Raw genomic sequence first — 24871 nt, 5'->3', positions numbered from 1 at the left:
GAGAGAAGATTCCAAGCAACAGACAGCCGCTTGAACACATAGGAACACACAACTGAAATTTGGCACTATATGCATATATATATATATATATAAATAACAGGTCGCATAGCATAATGAATATTTTAAACTTTCTCACAGGCTTTGTTTATTTGTTTTCAATAGAAGTATACGCCACGATAACCTTATTCTTCTTCTACCATTTGGATGGTATATAAGAATCTACAATGCGTCGAAAGGCAATTTCGACGTTATGCTGAGATATATATTTGTTTTATTAGAAAGTTCCCGGAAATACAAAAAATATGGTAATCGTCGTGGATGATAAAGACTACGTCTTAAACTCCCGCATTTTTGCCACCGTGATTCTCGTAATGTAAGGTCGAGCGTGGTGCAATAGGAGTGATTAATTTTTGTTCACTTATTTTGGCTGCTTTATGCGAAGATTTTCACCATCCTCTTTTGTTGCTGGTAGTACACTTTAGTTCTGATCGACGAACAAACACTTTTAACCTGTAATGGATAGCATCTGCTTTAGACTATCGAACAGGCTTTTGTAGCATTCAGTTGTGTTCATTTAGTGGCGTAACGACCTGCCATTGGAATCAAGTATATTCCCGCTTTTTAATTTTCCGCTCAAATCCGTGCGGCACCCATTTTTTCAGTTTTCTGTCTTAATTTGACCAAAATGAACGAGCACGGTAATTTTACATACAGCAAACCTGAGTGCTAACATCAATGCACTTTGAGATAGATCGGCTTCTATCATAGTTCACAACTCGTCGTTACATAAGGCTAATTTCTTACTTCAAAATTTCCTTTCCAAAGTTTTTGAACTATCGGTTCACAGTGTTTCTGACAGTAGAACCTTTATCGAATACAAAATCGACTGTTTCCGTCGCTGTAGTTTGAATAACGCTGGGACTCACATTAGTAAACCACTTGAATTTTCATATCTTTCAGGGCTCATTAGAATCCCTATAACAAAAGCTTGAGTAACTATATCTGGGTAAACAATCTCAGTTTTCAAAAAGTCCAAGTGCATCTCTAGTACGGAATAAGTATCGTGAAATATCGCACCATTAGATAGCGTCATCTTGACATATTTGTCACGTTTCATACTGGAAGATGTATATATATATTAATAGGCTAGGTCGATTACCGGAGACTGCCAGCTAGCGGATAAAACTCTTATATACGAGATGCGTCCGAACTAGAAATTGCCGTTTTTAACATCAGATTTCCTTGTCAAGCTCGTACTACACATAAATCATTGTGGAAACCTTTTTATCCTCAAAATCAGTCTCGGTATGACCCAGACGCACAAGGTATTCTTTAAATTACACAACTATGATTCATAGAGAGCCGACCACAACTGAATTCATTATATAGCAACAGCTCCTCCTACCGTTCTTCTTTTTTCCTTAAACACATGCTGTTTTTAAACGCTTGTATTGCATTACAGGCTTATGAGTATAGATTGGGTGGACACTGCACGTAGCAGAAGCGTCGCATAAGGCCATGCTGGCGTAGCTAACTAACTGTAGCGTCGAATTGATACCGAAATGGAAGTGTGATAAATAACAATATTATACATATTAAAATAACAATATTTTCTAAATAAACGCCTGTATTAACAAAAAAGTTTTAAAAATAATTATCCCAGATAAAAATCACGCACGGCTTTAGTTTAAAATATGTTGTCATATCTTTATATATAGAATATTAGCCCCACCCATATAATCTAACGTCAATCGTAACTACATATCAACAGAAATTGAATGTAATTTAAATCTAACAGGTTTCTATAGGGAAGTAGAAGTAATTTTTAGTGGAATTGCAATCGACCAAAAATTTCTAAACGACCGTTTTTCTTATGCGTTTATCCTATCTCGACTCTGCACATTTTTGTGTCTCCATATAGAGCAAATTTTTGTCTGTACTTTCTGCGTGTCTGGCTGTGGGGGCAACTTTCTCCTTGTCGCGGCATGGTACTTTCCTGTTTCGACGGATCCCTTTAGCATATCGATTTCGCTAGTACCTTCAACTACGTTTACAACGTGGTTTACCACAGTGATCGTACCCAGGTCAAGCAGGCTGTGCAAGTTATTCGCAATGAAGTTAGCTATAGCCGGCACCGCACCAGTTACAAATAGCTTTTCGATCTGATCACTACACATCTGCAAATGAGACTACTAACTATTGGGCACTATTTAGGCACGTAGTAAGGATTACGACAGTCTTACTACAATTATCATATGTCAGGAAGAGTCACTGGACAGTATTTTAATTAAGATTGTATTTGGTTCTACAGTGTTTCTCAGTGCCACGGCGATTGGCTTTAAGTAGATGTGTAGGGCGGTAAGCAAAGCTCCGCGCGCGACAACAACTTGCGTCTGATGATAGCTTATATACGCATACGAACATGGGTGGGTACAAAGATGTCGTTGATATCCGATCACACGATTATGTCCAGCAGGCAGCAGAACTGTGTCTGTGTCTACCATTTGTTTGATAAACAACCAACTTGCATGTTTGATTTAGTATTATTTACAGGACTTAATGGCGATCGACCCGAACGAGTGTGCACCATCCACAACGTACACAAAATTGCATGACGAGACGAATACTTCTAGGAAGAAATGTTGGCCTTTGAGCTCCTTCTTTCTGTAAAGTGAAAACATTCTATTCTTGAATGGATTCATGGAAATTACACTGAGCATTCTCTCTCACAAACTTCATTGTCAATATAGTTGGTTAGAGAAAATTATCAAAACAAGTCTATCAAAATGCGTTAAAAGTTAACTTGGGGGGTATGAACATAACCCCTACGCTAAAACACCATTAGATAGAGAGGGGTTTAAGCCGGTTCTTTCTAGGAAACTACTGCCAATGTCTGCCCAATGAAAAATGCCGAAATTGTTTAATTGAGTGGAATTCATTTTAAACTTCGCTAAGTAGATCACAAAAACAACATTTTGTACAAACCTATTTCTGTGAAAACACAAAAATAGTATCATCTTGGGGTGGTTGTGATTCTAGCTGTCCCAGCCAGGCTACTCGCGATATCTAGGTGCGTAGTATTTTTCAAATGTGCGATACATTTTGTACAAATATACACATCATTTGCTTCGTAAACATTTATGGCAGTATATGGCTTATGATAAAAGCCATGAACCGTGCACCTGGTTACAACACGGCAATTAGCGGTTCAGTACAATCGATGCGTTATTTGTAGATCTTTACACTTGCTTCAGTGAACTTGCCCTTCTAAGTCACGAGACATTCCCTAAAGGCAGGTGTAGGCGGCAGGTTGAAACGTCATTTCAAGTTCTCGATGCACAAGGATGTCCCGACAAGGAGGTAAACTAGCCGATTTCGTGCCGTGTACTGGAGTCCAGGAACATGCTAAAGATAGACAGCTTCGAGTTGATTAAGTTGTGTTAAAGAGTTCCCCTAGATGATTCTTATGCTATAGGCCGGTACTAGGTCGAATCGCCAGAAGGTTTTAGCGACTGAAAGCAGGTAGGAATTTCTGGTAATTAAACATCGATACGTGACGCGCGATGAAAAACTTCTGCTGTTGAATTAAAGAAATAGCCCGAAAAAGGTTCGTAAATGACATTCAATAGAGCACGCCTTGGGAGGGAATTTGCCCTCTCTTCCAAGTTTCATCGCCATTGTTTTCGTCAGATTCACAGTTAAGCCGAGCTAAACTGAGACTACACGTTGTCTAGCTCACGCTTACTAAACTTGGAAACGGCTGCCTCCATGCACGACTTAGTCGTCAGTGTACAAGATTATCTTCTCAAGGTTTTTGGGCCTTTGCGAATGAAAAGAATAATGGTCGCACTTTGAGTTTTTGCTATCGGCTAGCAGAGCCCTACAAGACGTCCTGAAAAGTCGGTTGATTTCGAAATCCGTGCTGCTCCTCCGGTATAACACTAGATATCTCTTGAGACTGACTTAGTCTTGTTGTTACCAAGGATTTTTCCCATCCGACACTACGAGGTTGAAAGTTATGGTTCTTCTCACTTTCAGGGATGACTAGGCGATCTGTCCCCCTAGATAAAACGTTCTTTCAAATATATCCGTCAAACAGCGGCGTCCAGTAAAGGATTACGATTAGAGCATACCTTCGTTATTCATTCCTTGTATCCGAACCCGTATTTTACTCGAATGCAGATCTAAAAGAGCTTAACGATGTCCGTTATTAAACAATCAGCCTCGATAATGTTCTTTCATCGTTGATCGTTTGCTCCCAGGACCCCGAGCATACGCATAAATCTCTTAGTTTTGAATCGTTCAGTTCAAACATAGTGACAAGATAGTCGGTTAGAATCGATGAGTTGATCGGCCACGAGGCTGAAGTCCGTCGGAAAAGGCACTTGTATGGCAGGCTCTCAGTTTTTCAATTCAGATTTATTTCTTGCTACACGGGGTAACTTAGTTATTGCGAAGCATACTTCCTGCTGATAATTATTATATGGTTAACAGATCTCATTCCGGGCTACACCTCCGCGAAAAGCCTGCCCTCTTTCTGGCGTCTCCAGGTAGAGCAACAGAATTCGTTAAACTATGAACAACGACCTTAACTCCTTGCTAGCCCATGACGCTGTAGGTACTGCTCTAGAATATTGTTTTGTGTTTTCGATATTGACGAGATCCCGCGTAACAGCACTTTGACAACGAGCTCGCTTAGAGTTTTGAAGGTTCCAGCATCGCGGAAGAAACTTTTTCCTTTTTTTCGGAAGTAAACATAAATCGCAGGTGTAAATCTATAGCAATGGGGAAGGTCACCCACCTGGTTCTTATAGAAAACTCAAACTCTACCATTAGCGCACCTTAGGCCAGCATTTTGTTGAGCAATAGTAAAAGCCCTGCAACTCAGATCCGGTTGTAGCCCTGGTTCTAGTCAGCACTAAAAGATCTATGACTTCCAGTGCTGAAGGTACGAAAAGCAACATCATTACCGCGCCTCCACAATTCTACTCAGCTTTTCAACATTTCGAGGATTTATGACCTCTGTCATGCAAGCAACCGTCTTTTCTAGTTCGCTACTGGGCGCCGGGGCATGACTCTGTATGGGCAATCATCCTGGGCAAAGCTTGACTTACCAAAGCACCTTGAGCATCGGTACCTATGGTAAAGAGGAAGAGTATAACCACTCCTGCAAGCCTGCATCAAGATGAGGCAAGCGGCGCCGAGGCTACTGCGACCGTGAGGTTAGTTTCGATGTGAGAAACTCATTACTGGTAAAGCCGATTTGTAACGGAGACTGAAGCGCTAAGGGTGCCGGAAAGAGTTGGCTATATTTCATCTTGTGACTTTCGCATGCTTTTTTTGCAGCTTGTTACGGAATGTAGTGTTTTCATTTTTTCCTAACCCTTCGAGTTTTCGCATCTAAAAAATCTTGACCCCCTTTGGCAACGTGATTCACGGTCTTTTCAGCTATTTCACCTTGGTAGCTGCAGCAACGGCGGTCGACCACGTGTCGTCGGGCGATAGTCAAAAGAAGAAATGAGAACGGAGAGTTTATTCAGGCACGTTTTGAGTCAATGTGTCATTAGCTGCTTTACAATCAGCGGAGACAGTGGTACAGATGACGCATTTACCTCTGATGTGACGATGGAGACTTCAACTTGGAGCCAATTGTGCCAGCCACATATATGAATACATCCTTTTGAACTCCGTGCATTAATGATATTCTGTTTGTAGAAAGATAGCCACCATGTCGCTCGTACTTGCTATGTATTTCTCGACCTGTGCTATGACATTACTGTCATACTTGTTCTTGAGACTTCGCCGAATTAAGTAATCCCCAGCCCTTGAGTGACCGGAGGCACCCTTTAATCTGCCCCCCAGGTCTGTTAGAAAAGCCAAAATTGAAGCTTTGGGGCCATCTAATACCTCGGTGCGCCAGTGCTTAGAAGCTAAAAAAGTTTTAGAGTGCGTCATATTCTGATTAAGTTGTGGTGCTCCGTTATGATCACTGCACGACGTAAGATTGAGTTGCAGGACCAATGATAGCCCCATCCCAGATTAGGCGTTTCTCCTCTGATTGGGTATTGATGTTATGCCGCCGCAGTGGGGCGATAATGATCATGCAAATGGGTTCAGTATATCTGGCTTTACGAATACCCTTAGGCAAACATCTATTAAGCATCGAATGAGGTAATAGCTGGTCTGCAGCAAAGACTTGCGCTAACTGGCATGTTGGTGTCGTCAATCCAGCTATCTATGGATGTTGATCTATGGATGTGTTGTCCAGCCATGTCCCAGGTCCTACTCGAACTGGCAGTAACAACTTGCTTTTAATTTTATTGTCAGTGCAACGCTCAATAGTATCAGACTCAAGGAAACCGTTGTACGAATTCTTTAGTTTTACCCTAGTTAGCCACCTTCAGTCATAAACCTTGTTTTGCCTCTTTCTAGGACATTCTATAGCATATAGTAGAGCCCGGCAAGTAAAAGAACATCCTTAATGAAACGCTCACGTTACGAGAGAAACTGCCAACAAGCCACACTAAACAATTCACAGGGTATACCTAAGGATGTAAAGCTTCCATTTCCGAAAATATAGGGCGTATTGGGAATAAATTTTATACGGAACGCTGATATCTAATATGTGATAAGTAAAAGCTTCTATGGATGCTAGCAGGAGTCGTTCTGGTACGACTGAAATTTTCTGTAAAGTATTTCTCGGACAGAAAATGGTGTACCGAAAAACTATAAGGAGATAGAAAGAGCCCGCTAGTAACGAGGTAAGAGGCGACACATTGTATCCTTGCTCTCTTATCATAGCGTGGTACCAAAGAAGTCTTGAAACATATCCGAGAAATATATACCGACGTTTCAATGCTATTCTACGTACTGCATTCTAGGTCGCAATACCGTGTGGAGCTTTACTCTGAGATACAGTTGTTGGGCCAGATCCAAATCTTCCCTAAGCAGAACTTCAAATCCATTTGTGATCCGACTTGCTTGAGGGTCTGCGAACGGATTGGAGGATCACAACAGTTTGGGTGTGCCTTAACTATGGTACTAACTAACTAATGTCCCTGATGGCCCAATAAGAGAAGGATACATCCAATATGTTCTACCTCGGACGGTTTATGTTAACCTTACGGTAGGCTCTCGGAGCCACTGCCGTATATAAGGGCCGCTAGATTGGCGTGAACGAAGGCCGAGAGTGATCTTTCTTTTTGTAACGTCTTTACAAGACATCGTTTGGTATTCGGAAGGTTTCTGTGTAGTTCTGTTGTTTTTTCTGACCACATGCTTGAGTACATGAGTTAGCTTTCAAAAATATCAAGAACGAGCGCTATTATCTATAATGAACTGCAGTTTTGTACCAAAATCAGATATATCCACCGCTTACAGATATTTCTTCGTTGGAAAATCTACAGATGAGCTTGACGTTTTCTCATTGACGGTTTTTTTTCATGATTTCGACATAGCTGTCTCAGACAGGAACAGTCATCCCTAAATGGACAATAAAGAGATAACGGCAGAATTATTTGGCTGGGTTAAATGGGCATGAATGTTTGTTTGCTTGCCTCTTTGGGTCTGTGTGTGCATGTGTGAAAAGTGATATTGAGGGAAAGACCAGATAATTCATATTGTAAGGTTGACTTGCATGATTTCGAGCTGTAAACCCTTGACAGTGGTTTTCAATTAGTGAATCAGTTTGAGCAATAAGGATACCATACATCTCTTTCTGTGAGCCCCAGACGTAATAGGGATCGACTTTGGTTAACTTAGTCATAGCTATAGGACTTATTGCAAAGGACGATTTGTGAGGGCCTTTTTAACGACCTGAGGCATCATGAACGATTTGATTAAAGCCTTTGACTAAGAAATGGTTTGCATTTTTATCCGGTATCACTTCTAAATATCATTTCAGGCACTTGAGCCTTAGCGAAAAACGAAATTTTGTTTATATTCTTATATATTTATCACACGTGAAGAGTTATATATATTTATATATATCACTTCACGTGTTTTCGATGGAATGGACAAGCACGTTAGCACCGCAATATAATAGAAACAAAGAGATGAAAATAACCAAACAAACACAACGAGGCCTCTTAAAGGCACATACGCGAACGGTGTTGCAATACAAAGTACCCTCGATAATTTGTGTGATGGGGCGGTTAGATTTGAGACTTTGCAAATCTGAGGGTATTTTCGGAGAGTTGAGGTCGGCCTAAGTTTGGCTAGGTGAATCTGTATGGAGGTTTTCTATTGCCTAAGTTCAGTAGCAACCTCAATTTGTTTTACGTAGTGTCGCTGCGTGGTATTCTACCTATGATATGCAGTAGGACAGAGTCCTGTAAGGCGGCATCAATAAACAAGTAGATGAAAGATACTGGCGACAGCATACAGGCCAAGAGAAATAGCAATGGACAAATTTAAGCGAGGGATAAGACGGCGAATCAATAGAAAAGTTGCCAGAGAATACCTATATCAGGACACTGTCTTTGTACAGATATCTTCTCTACTACCTAGGTTTCCGTTCATTAATTTGACGCTGTATGTCTCACGATATCCGAAACTCATATTTTGATCTGTCCTCACGTACTCGATACATATGAGAAAATATCTCACCTGGAACTGGTCTTGGAAGTAGTAGTCTCCACTCGAGGCACCATTAATGAGGTGAATAAACATGGTTTATAAAAGAAGGTAGTTGCCGTCTACCGATGAAAATGTGGAAAGGCACCCCCTAAACAGCACACTATAGACTTCAAAGCAAACGACTCACGTGAAGCTGGCCACCGACCTGTGGAATAACACAATCCGTATGTGAGGAAAATGTAAAGAAACACGAACGAGAAGACTAAAATAGAGCTATGTAAACTGAAATAAATCATTTAATGAACTTGGGACTACAAGAAAAACGGGTGAGACCTTCTCTAAACGTATTATTAACATTATAAACTGCAGCTGTACACGCATTTGTCTTATGATGCGGGTTTATTTAGATCTGCGTGCATGTTTATATTGCGGTTATTTTGTCGCATTTTATCCTAGGCATATCTTAACCCATAGTGTTACTATTATATCGGTGTTGTCATTTTCTGTCCATGTTTCAAATACTGAGTATACTTAAATCTTCCTGCACCACTCCGGCCGCACGCAAAGGTAGCTTTCTATGTAAATCGATATTGATCTTCTTTGGCCAGTTGCTAGCCATGCTTTGGATTTCTCATCACATGAACGACATCACTCACAGGTTATGGCACCCCCGATTAATCACACACCTCTATTATTTTTTCGTATTACTCGAACCCACATTTAGAATCTACAAGCTCTAATAACAGTCGCATCTGTAGTCATTACAGATGCGAATGTTATTAGAGTTAACCATCCTATATATATTGTTATTTATAGTTTAATATTAGCTAGTTCTGCAATAGCCTGCAGAGCTATATATATGTTAATCTAGCTTTATATAAAACTACGTCTTAGAATTTTTCCAACCAGATTTATATATAATAACGGACAATCAAACACGAACAAGCTTAACTATATTATCGTTTTTGACAAAAACGTCCTAAGGCTCTAATTCCGTTGTTCGTTTCTACCGTTTCGTTAGACACAGCTAAAATGTCTGAAGCATTTAAGAGGTGATTACTTATCATGTAGAATCTTGCAAATTAACAGAAAAGAGATATTTGTAGGAAATAAATAGTTCCATATAACAAAGTTTCAGACTATCATATGTATTTTTTAATTGTGCACACCGAAAATTGCTAAGTGTTTGAATATTGTGTGAATGTAAAGTACCTGCTGGTTGTTGGTACTGTAGGCAAATGGTGAGCTATTTTCCTAATCGCGTTGTTATCTCTAGCCAAATACGACACCCGTTCGAAAGCGCCCACTCGGACGGCTGGGGGAGTAAACGTTACGATAGTACATATGGAAATTCAGAAGAACTGTAAAGTGGAATCTTTAATCGACAGCAATTTCAGCATATGTAACACTTGCTCTAGGAAACTTGCTCTACTAACTAGTTTCTTGATTTAAGCGAACTTGTCGTATGTTTTACTGAGCAGGGGGTCTTTCGTTACATTGTACAATAGATGAAAAGGTGTCCGGCTTTTAACTTTTCAGGCACAACGGTTAGCAAGGGCCCCACCTGAGCAGATATTGGTGCTGCCGGACTTCAGATATGAGTCCTACATATTAGAAAAAGCTATACAACAAAACTCGCTTCTGTGGTTTATACCATATACATATGGTACATCTGAAGGGGTCAAGGCGCGTCTATACGTACACAGCATTTGAATTCATCCCTATACTGTTTGGCCTCTGAAACCTGATCATTCGATAACTTCTGACTCTTGTGCATGGCTTGCCGTCAGCTGGTGTCCTGTTGTACTTTTTTGCGCATCCTGAGCGAGGCAACAAATTTGGCAAAATCAATTTAACTAGTTTTGCCCCTTGCAAGTTTTTAACAATGAAAGTAGTTAACTCATACGTGCATAGCGTTATTCGCCTCGTATCGCATTATAACATAAATACGTTTTTAGTGTTTCTTAGTCGTTTCGATAAAAAACGACACGATTTACTTTTAAGTTGAACAGTGACTTTGGCGCTCTTCTTGAACACCTCCCGTTCTTCTCAGGTTCTTCGTGGTTGTCCAGTGTAGCATAGCATTCGGAAACTCTTGATTTGTTCTAAGAGTCACTTACAATTGTGCTGAGACAAATATGCAAGATTCAGTCAGAGTGTCATAGATGACCGCTACTGGTAAAAAATCAAGGGAAGATAAATTTTTAACGCCTACTTAACTGTAGATTTCAAACCTAACCAATTGAAACGAAACGTTGCAGGGAGCAGATAAGTGAAATTGTGTTTCCTCAGATAAAAAAAAACTTGTAGCAAATATCATATGTAAAGAGTTGTTTCTACTTTATTAGATACGTCAAATCGCAACAGTTGATAACGTAGAGTCTAGCAAGTTATGGATAATCAACTTTGCATAATTCAGAAGCAGATTTGACGTCTGGGGGAAGCGTCACAATTGCAAAGATATAATGAAAGTGTTTTCCTATGAAGAGCAAGCAGGGACGAAGATTAGTGATAAAACTGATTACGAACTGCTTTATCCATGGGTCGATGTATTTTTTTCTGTTAAAAATTTCACACTGTAAGCTAACGTTAACAAGCGAATTACAATAAAATTAAATTTTCACTTCCTCTGAACAGCACAACCGAAATAGACCCGCTACACCACGAGGTAAGTCTCTAACAGCTACTGGTTCTGAAACGTTTTAGTCATCAAGAAAAAAAACGACCATTCAAAATCCAACGTCTTGATATCGTTTGCTGTGTAAGACATTTCATCAAACCCCACACACAGCGGCAACTGCTTGTTCGCATATGGAAGATCGGCAAAACTTCGATTCCAGATACGCAGCACTAGCAGAGTTCAAGTTAGTCAAACCAGACGGACTTCATAGTTGATCAGAAACGCCTCTATGTCTTCACCACGGTGCCCAGCATGCTGCGTTGATTTCGATGAAGTATTCCTGCTCTTGGTGTTAGGCATACGGGTTCCTCTAAGAGGAAACTAAATTCACCTTGTTTGAAAACAGGACTAGTAGCCCGTTTTCTTATGTGAAAAGGAGGTGATTCTTCTGCAGTCAGGAGCGAAACTTAACTGTTTATCTTAAGTAATACGTTGAATGTCCACACTTTAATAACACGACAAATATCACACCCAATGAATTTTAGCGCATGCATGGTTGCCTCGCGATGCTTTGTTTATGATAAGCGTAAATAAAACACTCGAAGAGTTCTAACATGAGCCATCCAACTTGGCATCTCTTAATCAGGCCGTAATTGCTAATGATGAGACATAGAAAACGGTCTGTTAAGAGCCTTTAAGGTTAAAAGCTATTTGCATACATTATTTGAGATAATCTTTTTCAGGGCGCCCGTTTATGACCCAACTATCTACTGCTCAGAAAAATTGTGTAACTTGCACGCGCGGCGAATAAAATTGTCGGCTCAATTTAGGCCATTGTTATCGAATCATAATTTGCTACTGTTTAGTCTGCAGCCTGCTACAGCTGATATCCAATGTTCCACAATAGTCTTTCTCGCAGTGGCAGTTCTTTCGCTTCAGCAGTCACCCATATCTGCCGTTGACCGAACATTTTTGCGTGCCGCCGATCAAAATTTATCCCTTATTAATAAAATATATCTCGTCACATACCAAGGTAGTTAGTTAACCTTAATGAACATTTGACACATATAATTCGGCGAACCTCGAACGTCTTAGCAGGAAGAGTGTGATGACTGAACAAGTCAGATCTCTTTGTTGTGACGGTGGCACACATATATATTGTTTATTATTGAGCTTAGCTCGCGCACCTCATTGCTTCGTAGTTGCGTCCAACAGGCTCCAGAGCCGGAAGCACTCGATGCCGAGAATCGGCCAAAAACCTATTTCGAGCCTAGTACATGTACTCGTTTTCCTTTGAAGGATGCATGTGATTTAACTCGAGTCCGCCAGCAGCGGCAACATCAACAGCGACAACTCCATAAGCTAGTGTCAATTACCAGGCATGAGCTTCACACGCAGGTCCTTGTTTTTTCTTTCTTTGGATAGAGCTTTTTCTGAACATGATAAAAAAACCTTCAATTTTTCTAGGAACTTGAAACGACCAGCATCATGAGCCACACTATGGCAACGCAGAATCAGCATCATACCCCTCGCAGGTCCTGTCAGCAAACGCACCGCGTTTTATCAATGAAAGGTAAAGTCTTCCAAAGAGATCAACTGCGGTGCTTCGAGCATAGCTAGTTGTAATCTATGATTCGGTCTGTACAAAACACAGAAAAAAGCCCAAGGCTGAGAGGGGGCTATTTTTGGGGACGGCTGCAGCGCGAATTGGCGCTCCGCAATCTTGGTGTTGATGTTGTTACCGTGAGCTGATGATGCGGGGCGTCTTTAGCCGCTGCCGATCTGATCAATACATTATCTTGGGTGCACCATCATCTCCAATAACAGAAAGAGCGGAAGGCAGAAGTAGGCGTAGCAACAGAAGCAGCGGCTGCCATGGCAGCCGCAGTACTACAAGCGGCGCGTCCCCATCTCATCGACGACGCCATAAGTAGATAGACAAAGTGACCAAGTGACTGAAGTTACTGATGAACAAACGTCCACATTCATTCGTACGCGGCACTTACTCTTAGCGCAGCAAGAGCATTGCGATTAAGTGAGGCAGGGGTAAAGACGGGGAAGGTTAGATTAAGCGGTTGAGTTCAGGCCGTATGAGCCGAAACGCGTTCGATGTACTATTACAAGCTTTGCCCTGCTACCGCTGATTGCGACAGGTCTATTCTACGAACAACAACAGCAGAAGAAGCAGAAGTAAAAGTCAAAAGTTTGCCGTCACGTCGCGGCGTGTATTTGACACAGCCGGACGTAGCCGATCGGGGCGCCGCCGTTCGCTCTACTAGCTTGCAGCGGCTGCGGGAACACTACGGCTAATATCGCCTATAAGTGCCATCAGCAACGCCGCCACCAGCGCGAGCAGCAGTAGAAGAATCACCAGCACCACCAGTATTACTATTGCCGCCGACGCCACAGTGGCGCGCGAAGACCCCGCCCACCTTCACTTTGTCGCCCTTTCCACAAGGCCTCCATCGAGCGTCAGCCCTCTCCTTGCCGGCAGCGGCCAGCGCCGGCTGAGCTGCATTGAACTCGGGATCGTGACGCTCTGATTTGAACTGGACCAGCCGGCGACTGGCCGAAAGGACGAGCAGGACTTAGCCCAGCCAGAGCAGGCACGGAGATAGGCAGCCACTAGCGCGGCAGCTATAGCTAACAGCACCGGGAACAGCAACAACAGCACGAAGCACTATAGGCCGCAGCATTCGACCCGCCACTAACAGCAGGCGGTGACCGCACGAGCAGCAGCTACCAGAAGCCGGACCGCGAAGGATATGATGAACAACACAAGAGAACGAACGAAAAAGAGACGAATCGAGTAGTCATCGTAGTGAGTCTTTCTTAGCCGGCGTTGCTGGTGCTTTGCCACGGCGAGAGCCACTGCAGCAGCCCCAGCATCAGCAGCACAGGATCCATTGGTACCCGTGCTGGCTCCTACCCAGACGGCTACGACAAGCGAATGAACCCACGAACATACGGAGAGCCAGCCGGGACAGTTGGGAAGACAACGATCAAAAAAGATTTCGTTCGTGCCTGCCCGCCAGTGCGCCGAACAGAATAGCAAACGCAGCAGATATCTGGTGCCTGCCTGCCTGCGTGTGTATGTGTACGGCGCCTCCGCAGGTAGAGGGATCACTATCGCAGGTTTAGCAAGCTCGACGAGAGGGTTAGTCCGGCACGCAGTCTGACCGGCTGTACTGACTAGCTAGCTGATGATCGGCCGACTGGCAGATAGGCAAGGCAAGCTCATCCGGGAATCCTGCGGCGCACGCATGGAGTACATGGCGACAAACCACCGAAGGTCTACTACGGGCCGAACTCTACCATCGTCATCCGAAAGAATCGCTGTCATAACCATCATTAGAGGATAGAACAGAGCAAGGAGCTATCACACAGCAAAGCCCTAGCCATCCACGACCGTGGATGTTTTGTAGGTGTAAGCCTCAGTACGTATACGCATAAGACATGTTTCAAGTACTGGATATATTTTTTGTGTTCCAGGATATACCTGTTGATTCATGCGCTAGTGGGCCTGCAATTCGCCGCTGTGAAGTGCGCAACCGCCTTTGAAAGAAAGAAGAAGATTGCTATATTATCGCCGCTTCTATAAAAGCACGGCCTTCGTTAAGTGGCTGGTGTACTCCAGCCAGCCCAACGTGTAGTGAGCTTTTGTGCAAAAATTTTCAATAGTTAAAACTGAGGAGAACGAGTCAACTCTGTCCTAGGCTCACCGGTGTTGTTGTTGTTGTTGCTGCTGTTGTTGTTGCTGCTGACGTATTCACCTGTGCTCGTCGTATCGCCTCAACGTTGATCGTTTTTATACTTTTTGTGCGTTCGAATTTGAAGTGATATAGTGCGGATGCGGTCGTTGTTTTTGTTATGAAGTGAATCGGATTTTTTTGTTGTTGTCTTCTTTTTTGAATTTTTTCTGCCAACTCTCGCCCATTCACTGCCCTTCGTCAACGGATTGATCGTGATGCCCCTGGCAGTTCAGGGGCAGGTGAACTGACAGTGGTCAGCTTTCTCTTTCCCTCTCTCAGACATACTCAGACCCCTATATTCATCAAAGTGCTTGTTCGCTAAGTCAGAATTGGATATAACAACGACCTAGGAGCTGCCTCAGGGTGTCGTTATGGTAACTTTGCAAGCGACATTGTGAGTACCAGAACGCTGGTGTTCGAGAGGATACCTCGAAATCGACAGTGTTTTCTCGCTGTGCTTAAGTGTGCAGGTGTGCAGTGCCTTCTGTATTCGTTTGTGTATGCGTCTATGAATGTGTGGTGTTTATTAGTGCGAGACTGTGAGCTTGTTGCTAACACCGTGCTTGTCGCCAACGTGAACTCTGCTATAGTATCACGCACTAAGATTGATACAGGCATCTCATGGAGGAGGTACCGTCAATACCGGGGGTTGGAGCCCTGCACGGAGCCGCATCGGCGTTCGCGGCGGTCCACGGAGCTATTCCAGTTGATCAACGAACTCACGAGGGTCGTTACGTATGGGAACCGCGCATCAACCCCTTTACCGGGTAAGAGGTTTTTTTTGACATTTCCGATAACAGTTGTACTGAGCAGGAGGGTTATAATTAGTCACTTTTAAGATTCATATGTGATATGGCTTGATTACGGAATTCTAGGTACTAGCTATGCATACATTGAAAACAAAATCATCCTAATAAGATGTAAACTGCTTTTCAGTTTATGGTCAGTATACCCCGTTGGTAATAGTTTTGCTTTGCCTATTCCCCAGTTGACTAAGATCGGCCTTATAAACTCATCGCAACGCACGCGTATACATAAAGCATTACATGCATATATGCACATTCTTACTATCATTCGTGGCCCGCTCTTCAACTTATGAGAACCCTTACGATGTAGTTCATTATCATCATCGTTATTACCTGAGACACTCGTGCTCTGTAGCAAATCTAAGTGCAGTTCCAAAATTCGATACGCTCTGCGATATCATGCCCGCTCCCCTGCAAGAGCGTTTGCTATTCATCTCACCACAAAGTGCTCGCTAGCACCTGTTGCCGTTCCGAGAATCGACTTAGCAAGTAGGACAAGGGGTCCGCTTGAATTAGCAAAAATGTCCCCAGCAAAGTTCAGCGCCAGTGTATGTGCAGAAATTTCAGGGTCTGGATGTGAAGGTTCGAGACTAGGAAAAAGTATCATTTGTTTCGTGCTGGGATCAGCTGTCTGAAGCAATGTTTGGACGCAAGGCAATACTGAAAAGCAATACGTGTCAGGCCTGAATTGACCTTCTTCTGGTCGTTTTATATGCGTCTCGTCTGCTTAAACGAATTCTTTATTTCGAGGAGCTTAGAGCAGAGGATCTTGTCAAAAATAGTGTTGAAATAATTACATCCCGAATCGTTCCGTAGCTATATTTTTCTAGCTGCTTGTTGAGACTGATGGTATTTGGAAATAACATAACCTTTGAATCGGCTATGTCCATGACCTTCTCTATGCAGACTGACATTGAACGGCATAGGACCAGCTGTTAGCTGTTCCACGATCTTCAACAGCTATAAGATGTCTACGTACGAGAGATACTTGAAAATGATTTGCCAAATTGTAGCCATGATAATTGCAGCATTTACAGCAAAAATATCATTGGTAATATTATTTCAGCCCCTTACCACGATCAGGATAGAGAAAGATAAGGATACACTTGTTATATCCTTGAAAATTCGCTATGACTAAGTTGTTTCTGGATTTAAGCTAGACTTATTTTACAGCTGGCAGTTTTTTTATTTTACTCAAGCACACATACCCTTAGAGTATTTGCTATACACTTTTCCCAGTAAACTTTACGAGTGCAAATCAAATCCGTTCTCAAGAATCGGTCTATTTAACTGGAGTCATATTCACTTGTATATACATGTATTGTTTATTTCTCGTTTGTTAGCTGTTTACTTGTCGACGCCGTTATCAATGGGTCGGCCCGTTATTCTTTTCACTCATCATGATCTTTGGCCATTTTGGACATTTGATCGCTAGTGGAAGAGAGGTAATGCGTAGCAGGTTTTTTCGGGAGCATATCCGTCACTGATTATGAAGAAGCCTTCTGGTGCCTGAAAGAATATTTGGGGGCTCCCACAGACCTAGTGATGCATCTGTCGTTTTTCGCATCGCCGTCGTCGTCACTCACTGTCGGAACGATAGGTCTGTAAGAGGAACAACACTGGATCTGAGTTGGCTACAAATCATAGCGGCATCCTAGGTCGCCTTTTACAAACATCGTGTCCTTAGAATAGACTTCCATCATCTTATTGCCACATTTGCATACGACCTAGTGCATTAGCTACGGCAATTCCGCGTCTGGCTGTTCAGTCTTGTACTTTTTTAGACTTCCGAACGTTGAGCAAAACGCACTAATGTACTTCCGTAGTTCATTGGGGTCTTGTCGTTGATCGTATTACCCCTGCATCATATTCAATTGTTAGTTCGCTCCAATCAGCGGAGCAGTTTCGTGTCTGATTTATGCTAGTTAGACACCTGGGACGAGGAATCCACTGCTATCATCGTCACCGCATATACAAAATCACTGCCAATGCCGGTAAACAAAAACGTACTAGTTAAAATCCTTCCGACACATCTTCTATTGAAACTACCTAAATAGAAGCTTAAACAATCAAGTAATGTCGGAGTTGGAGTAAATAAAATGTACACGAAAACATGGCATCTAATTCTAATCTCAAATAGTTTTTATAGAATCTTGCTAATCAAGGGTTCATCGTTTCTCATTTGATCTATTCAACTTCGACATTTTAGTATTCAACGGCACGCGTATTCGTTGACCCCGAGCAACCTTTATCAACGGATTATTGACAAGCTCCGTATCTGAATAATACAGAAGTGTTCTTATCGGAACGTAGGCTGAGCTCGATCGCTAAACAGCAGAATGGGTAGAAGCTTATAGTGTACAATAGTAACTGTCAACGCTACAACAAGCGCAGGGTTGCTTGATAGGTACTCATAGTGGAAGCCAGCCACAATATCAGTTCGCCATGTTAAAACTAGTTCATATGTTACTAGGAGATGTCTGCCCTGCGTTAGCGATTAAACCAAGTAAATAGGCAAATGTCTACGATTGTAAAATCAGGCGACGATTTCCAGTAGAAGTGGTTCACTCAAGTCACTGCCCTCGTATGGCCATTGTGAACCAGCCTCAGATCCTATTTCGGTAGTACTACAATGATGACCTGTTGTAGCTTGCTCCTGTCCTCAACTCCCGCCTTGGCAAACTAAACAGGTTCCCGCCTAATTTACAATGTACACTGAATATTTATACAATTATTTTTTAATTTATACAATTAGAGGCCTTTTCCCGACGAGCGAATTTAGCCAAGCATATGTATGCATATATATATATATATATATATATACATGATTGACGAAAAAATTTTTTTAGCTACAAGTCACATATCTCAGGTATATGTCAATTCGGGGCTGGTCCCATTCGAAAGTTGGGATTTGGCAGCAGTAGGTGCGCTAAAATAGCCTAAATGAATAAAATGCTAAATGGACCTTTTATTGTAGTTTCAGTTTAGGAAATTTCGACGTATAAAACACCCCTTGTAGTGATCGGCCAATTACGGACGAAGCTGATGAAATGCTTGTGGAAACGGAGCAAGATCGACTCGTGAATAGCTATGAGATCTGCTAAGAAATAATCTATCAATCGGCAGGCGGTTTTAAACTATTTGAAGGAAGCTGGCTACAAAGAAAGGCTCAATGGCTGGCTCAATCGCGTAATCCATTTGGCGCAAATGGATTACGCGATTGTATTTCCACCTGCAGAGCCCTATAGAAACACAACGGAATCGAAGTATTTCTGGAGTGGTTGATCATGGCCGATGAATCATAAAAAAATAGGCTTTTATAATACTTGCTCGGACGAAGCTCGGACTGACACTCCAGTTATGCTACGTGTTTAGTGGAACTGGAAAGGATTCGTGCATGATGAGCTACCCCCACCAGGGAAACCGATTGATTTAGACCTACACTGTCAACGATGAATAAGACTGCAACAGAGCATTGAAAAGTTTGTTTGCTGAGAAGAAGCTCTCGCGTTACTCTCCTCTGAATGACACTGGTCTGTGTCGTATCGGTATTTTTCTTCGTTTTCAATAAAGAACTTCATTGCCCCGGCAGGGTCATCGCGACGGCCACTGCTTATGCCAGTTGGTGTCGAAGTCTTACGGATACCATCACGACGGTTAAGGCGATATGGTTGGCTATTTAGCGGCTCGTCTAGTTGGCTCGTTCTTCCGTTTGCTCAAAATGATGTTTCCTCTATTCGGACTGCTTGTCTTATCGTCATCACTGTTGCTGTTGTTAGGATTATTATTATAACTATGATCGTTGTCGTCGTCACTGTTCTTTTTCTTATTGCCTTATAGATTTAACAGCGTCCACGGACTCTCGCTGTTGCGGCTAAGTGATTCATTTGCTTTTGTCTTCTATAGGGCGAGTAGATGTACTATTAAACTTATACAAGTTACGGTAACAATTTAGCGCGTCATGATAGCCTTTCCCTTTCATAATATGCGTGAGTGAGTCGGTATGATGGATGTTCCGTACTGCTTACACCGTTGTTGGCTGCGTTCTCGTTCGAGCCGCGTCACTGATTTTTTTGCCAGTTCGTAGTTTTGCCCGTTCATTTGCCGATTCGTCCGTCGACGTTCCAGCAGTGGCCCCCGCGCGAACATAAGCCACCACGTAGATAAATCATCACGCGGGCGGAAATTTTTAGCACCGATACCGTAGCCGTTCGTCCGATTCTTGTTGGCGCTTCTCGACGGCGTCGTGTATCGTTCCGCAGGGGTATGCTGACGACGATTTCTTAGAAGTCTGCGCGTGAACAGATTTCGACTTGATTGGCTCACACCTCGAACTGCTCTGCTTAGCGTGGACGAATAGATTGAGTTGGTGGACCGCTTCCAGACCGGTCAACATAAGCGGGCGTCCGGTTGCTGCGTATTAATCGACCCATTGGAAGGATGCTTGTTTAACTTGTCGTTGTAGCATCATGGGCAGCAGGAAAACCGAACACGGCCACCGAATCGACTATGAACTTCAGAGAGATCGTCGGACCGCGGCGTATTTGTCTTAATATCCTGTAGCCGCTCATAGCAGTAATGCCACTCGCCTAACATCAACATGTTGATACAGGTTGTGTCGTATGCGTAAAATGTGCCTATTAACGTTGTTTTTTGGCCATTCTGAAGGAGAGGAACACAGGGGATGGGGGTGGCAGACAAAGCGTACAATTTTTTTTTGCTGCGTAGTTACCGTGGAGTTCCCTAAGTAAACCACAAGCTTGTGTTGCATTATAATGTTCAAATGCTGCGTCGGCCTTCAATCTATTACCACCGAAGTGGTTATGATAAGAACATCTAATTTTGCGAGGTCGATCTTCTTGCGAATCAATAGATACCGAACGTACTCCAGTTGGAAGTAGCCTGCTTGAATACTGATATGCTCATTTAGCAATGCGTTCGATTAATACTAATACGACTGATTACGTCGTCAGCTTTTCACGCGCCGGACTTCGATCTGCCGTCACGGTCCGAAATTGATAAGTTTTCATATATCGTTGCGATAGCTATTGCACAAGTGACTGATGACAGCTCATGTCTGTGTTCTGAACCTTATTTCTCACTAGTGACACAATAGATGGAATTTGAATTACGGAAAACTATTATTTGCTCCTAAATCTTTCTCCTTCACCTTTAAGGTATCGTCCCATTGTTCTCACCAACGTGGCGTCTTTCCACTTCATGTCAAGTTATTGTTACCCTGAATTTACACTATTTTTTATAGAGTAAACTTTCGGCGCATATGTCATGCATACCAACGTTGATTTCATTTAGGAATCTTTGTTTGGCATATTTTAGCAATTTTCGCATTGACTTTTGCTATCCTAAGCCTCTCTATCTGAAAATAGAGTATTAAATGCACGCCAAGCGCCTCCTCTACTCAGCTTGTCTCAAAAAGATGCTGTCACTTTGGTCTCGGTTCGGAACAATTTATTTCTCCGCTCGGTCACTTGCCTGGCTAGCTGGCTTCAGCTACTGCATATTCGATGTCAATTCGATTGAATCTGCGACAGACAAACAGGCTGACAAACAAGTTGATAGATCAAGGGTCCGACAAACCGCACTACGAGGCCCTCTTTGATTCCTCCACTTAACTCTTTGCCTTCCTCGACACCGTTTCCGAGACAAAGTGTACGGAAAACACGCATCCGACAATGTGCAGCAAGCGTGAGAGTGACCCACAACCGTTAAGGCAACTCTACGTTTCGGCCCATCAACATCATGTCAAAGCAGCCTTTGCAGCATCAAACCGCTCGACCATGTGACAGGACAGTGCAGAGACGGTAACAGCCGTAGAAGATCTCTCAATCGCTAAAGCTCCCCTTGAATTCACTGTGGAACAGTACTAGCATCAACAACTAGGACGATTACAGTGTCCCGGTCTAGCTCTCGAGCTCTGATACTTCAGCTGACCCGGGCTTTGGCCCAGCGTCACATAACGACACAATAAACCTATATATGTTGATAGCCAAATCGAAGGATGTTTTCCGTTGACGTTGATCGACGGAGGGAGATCATTACTAAGTCAGTAAATGCAACTTCGAGGGGATATTCAATCGGGATTATGGATGTCGATGATGACGATGAAGTTCGCTTGTCGGATAATTGTCAAAATGTATCTATTTGTGCGGCAGTAAATAGCTAGTAACCACTCTAAAAACACTGACGTTAATACCTTATTACACGTATCGCATAGTTCGATTAAGAGATAAATACACGTATCGTAAACTATCAGCCAGCAGCGCCGAGTCGCCCATGATTCTTGCCATCAGCTATTGTTGCACTTCATTCAACCCGTGAGCTCGCTCGTTGCGCATCGTCGTCTGTCTGACAAATCTGCCATAGGACCACGTGTAGCAGACAGCGGCCTTGTTACGGTTTTGTTGGCATCCACAGCTATTGCACGTTTCTTTCACACGATCGACATTTGTCGGTTACTAGTCGCCGTCGTCGTTACCGCCGCCGCCGAATCGTAGTAAAATTGGTTTCTGTCTTGTTTTTGGTCGGGCTGTTAGTCTGCGTCCGTTGGCTAATCCTCTTTTTTCTTCATTGTACTGCTACGGTCTTCCTCTGACCCGATCACTGATTAAGGAGTCAATGCACGAGGAAGAAGTTGGACATCCACCAAGAGAGGAGACCCATTACCGCAGCTTTCGTCATCTTCGTTGTCGCCGGCCAGTGTCGACATCACGCTGCACTCCGGTGATGAAACTTTAGCGTTCTTACTCCGTCTTCGACGACGGGAGGCGGCAGCAGCACCAAACTTATCCATCGGCAGCAGTTTCCGCCTAGCGCCTTCTTATGATTGAATGCCATTGCTTCTGCTGTCGCCAGTTTTTTGCTTCTAGCATTTATGCTACTGTTGTTGCTGCTGCCACCGCTGCTGTTGTTGACGCAAGTTAGATTGGCGTCTCCGTCTTGAACGATCGGAGTTGGGAGAGGACAAACTCGTCCATCGATAGAGCTCCAGGTCCCCTGTGTCTTAGTCTGTCTCTTCGCGTGCACACTCGCTGTTGATAGTTGCTAGCCTTGATCGGTAGATCCTTATGTACGGCGAGCTCCAGACGGACCCTGAACGAATTCTTTTTGTTTGCGATCTCCGCGAGCCTTATTTGGTTTTCTACTTTTCGTTTCTACTTCTTTTTCATTTTTCTTCTTGAATCGCTTCAGATTCGACTTGTCGCTGCAGCCGTTGAAAGCTGCCGCTAGAAGGTTTGACGAAGGAACAAAACTCACGAAAAAAGTACATTTGGGCCTAGCGACCCAGCGGACCCCTCGTGGTGTTTTGCGAACTAAAGGAATAGGCAGAGGTTCGTTGGCCAGCAAATGCTGCTTTTTAGTGCTCAATGCATCTCATTTTCCCTCTTAGTCTTTTTTAGCGGGACGAGGAATTAGACGGCGACACGGTTCAGTTAGAAGATGAGCGGGAACAATGCTCGAATCGAAAAAAACAATTATTGGAAAGAGCTTTTTTTATTCGCATAAGCTGTGCAGTTCTGTGTACCGCTGATGGGATTTAAAGCAACAACCGATGGTATTTTTCAACCAGAAACTGGGTTGTCCAAACCTCTGCATCGACAGAAAGGATTACTATCCGCTGAGTTGAGCCGATACTTCGAGTCGATGACGATCAAAGCCCTGCTACCCTCTAAGAGATGCGGGAATAGCAGGTAACGCTATGGCAAGGACATGAGCCGGCTTCTGGCAGCGACTGGCCATTGTGATCTACCAGAAGAATACAAGAGCAAGGTTGCTTTATGAACTAGGGGACTCTCAAACTCGCCAGTACCTTATCATTTTCGTGGGCATCGTCGACCTCCCGTCGGTAGCCGAGGGATTCCTGGAGCTCAATGGCGTTTCAACCTACGGATAATTTTCCGAGTCGGTGTCGTCCGTGTGTTTACATTGTTTAATTCTAAGCGCCTGTCGGGAAGGTCCGTGAGCAGGATGACGATGGCTCGTCTCTGCCGTTTCTGTTTCACTGCATAGCACTACTCTTCTATGGGAGCTGTGAAAAGGACAGTGCCGCTAAGTGAAGTGCACCATTGCAAAGGACAAGCGATGGTAGACAGCGCCGATTGCTTGCTGTTGGGTAGTCACCGCAACTATTCATCTCGATCAAACGCGTCACGCATATCAGAAACTTAAATCGTCTTAATTTAAAACGAAAGCTCTTGTATATGCTATACAAGGGATGCGAACAGATTACGAGCTGTTCACAAGAAAAATACCCTTATTCTAGGATAGTAACAGTCGTAATTCAAGTATCATCCTGAAAATATGCTTAATTCAGCCCTTTGTGACGAAGAAACCCACTCGTTCACATAACGCGAATGAGGTTCTATTCATTCAAACTGAAAACAAATGAACATTTTTAATGCATTCATTTCACGAGATCTCGTTGTGTTCCTCGTACGCTTTGCAAACGCACGCCTATCGCTGAAGCTGAATTCATATAATGAATAAGGAAAGGCTGCCAGGTGTTAATCTGTAGCGTCATCCAGGCGACTTCTCTGACTGTGACCATTATGCCTTGATGGATCAACAACACGATAGAAAGGCACGGTCGTAACTAGAGGCGAAATTGCATTTTGCCAAAAGGATGTATTTCGTGCTCACTTAATACTTTTATATTCGTGTGTGTTTATTCTCAATTAGTATCTATGTTTGTATGTGTGTGTCATCTTGCACGAGTTTCGATATTGAATTTAACTTACCTGTTTATTTTATTACAGTTTACCCGCTTCTCCTGAGCTGGCCTTGCAACAAGCCGCTATGGGGGCGATGGGCGCTCGATCTCCGTACCGGCTGTCTCCGTACCTTGACCAACTTTACAATCCGTTCGCTAGTGGCTCTCCGCTTATGAGGGTGCTTAGCCCACTTGACCCTCGAAGTTCGTACAGTAAGAATATTCGATAGTAATAATAATCATAATAGTAACTTGTGTTGAATTGCTTGTCTAGTAGGTCTAAAGAGCAACTTTTTTTTTGTCGTTTTTTGCTATTAGTTAAGACCGACCTATTATAAATGCTATATTGTTGTTGGGATGTTCATTTGATTACGCATTTGATTTGTTT

At 43.1% G+C, this 24871-nt stretch overlaps 1 protein-coding gene and 1 long non-coding RNA gene across 8 annotated transcripts in view; one reads left to right on the top strand and one right to left on the bottom strand.

Annotated features, from left to right (window-relative positions):
- Positions 1-93: 93 nt before the first annotated feature.
- On the bottom strand, positions 94-24646 carry LOC111250893 (uncharacterized). Of its 2 annotated transcripts, XR_002673555.2 has the most exons (4): positions 24512-24646; positions 8608-8782; positions 2602-2664; positions 94-510 (listed from the first exon to the last, which is right to left on the bottom strand). It is a non-coding gene; the product is annotated as an uncharacterized LOC111250893 (long non-coding RNA). The 2 variants fall into 2 exon arrangements; XR_015328269.1 differs by lacking the exons at positions 94-510; positions 2602-2664 and adding an exon at positions 7383-7482.
- ci (transcriptional activator cubitus interruptus) overlaps positions 12936-24871 on the top strand; it is a 71622-nt gene continuing 59686 nt past the window's right edge. For 2 of the 6 annotated variants that reach the window (XM_022806701.2, XM_022806698.2), the window contains exons 1-2: positions 12937-15716; positions 24530-24687. In XM_022806701.2, the coding sequence (XP_022662436.1) occupies positions 15571-15716; positions 24530-24687 (304 nt within the window). In that variant the 5' untranslated portion in view covers positions 12937-15570. Of the gene's footprint in view, positions 15717-24529; positions 24697-24871 lie in introns of all 6 variants that reach the window. The other 4 variants (XM_022806700.2, XM_022806697.2, XM_022806702.2 and 1 more) reach the window with 3 other exon arrangements.

This window comes from Varroa destructor, unplaced genomic scaffold (assembly GCF_002443255.2).
Source record: "Varroa destructor unplaced genomic scaffold, Vdes_3.0 BEIS01000005.1, whole genome shotgun sequence".
NCBI classification, from domain to species: Eukaryota; Metazoa; Arthropoda; class Arachnida; order Mesostigmata; family Varroidae; genus Varroa; species Varroa destructor.
The sequence above is the reverse complement of the archived record's forward strand: the minus strand, read 5'-3'. Positions and strand labels throughout refer to the sequence as shown.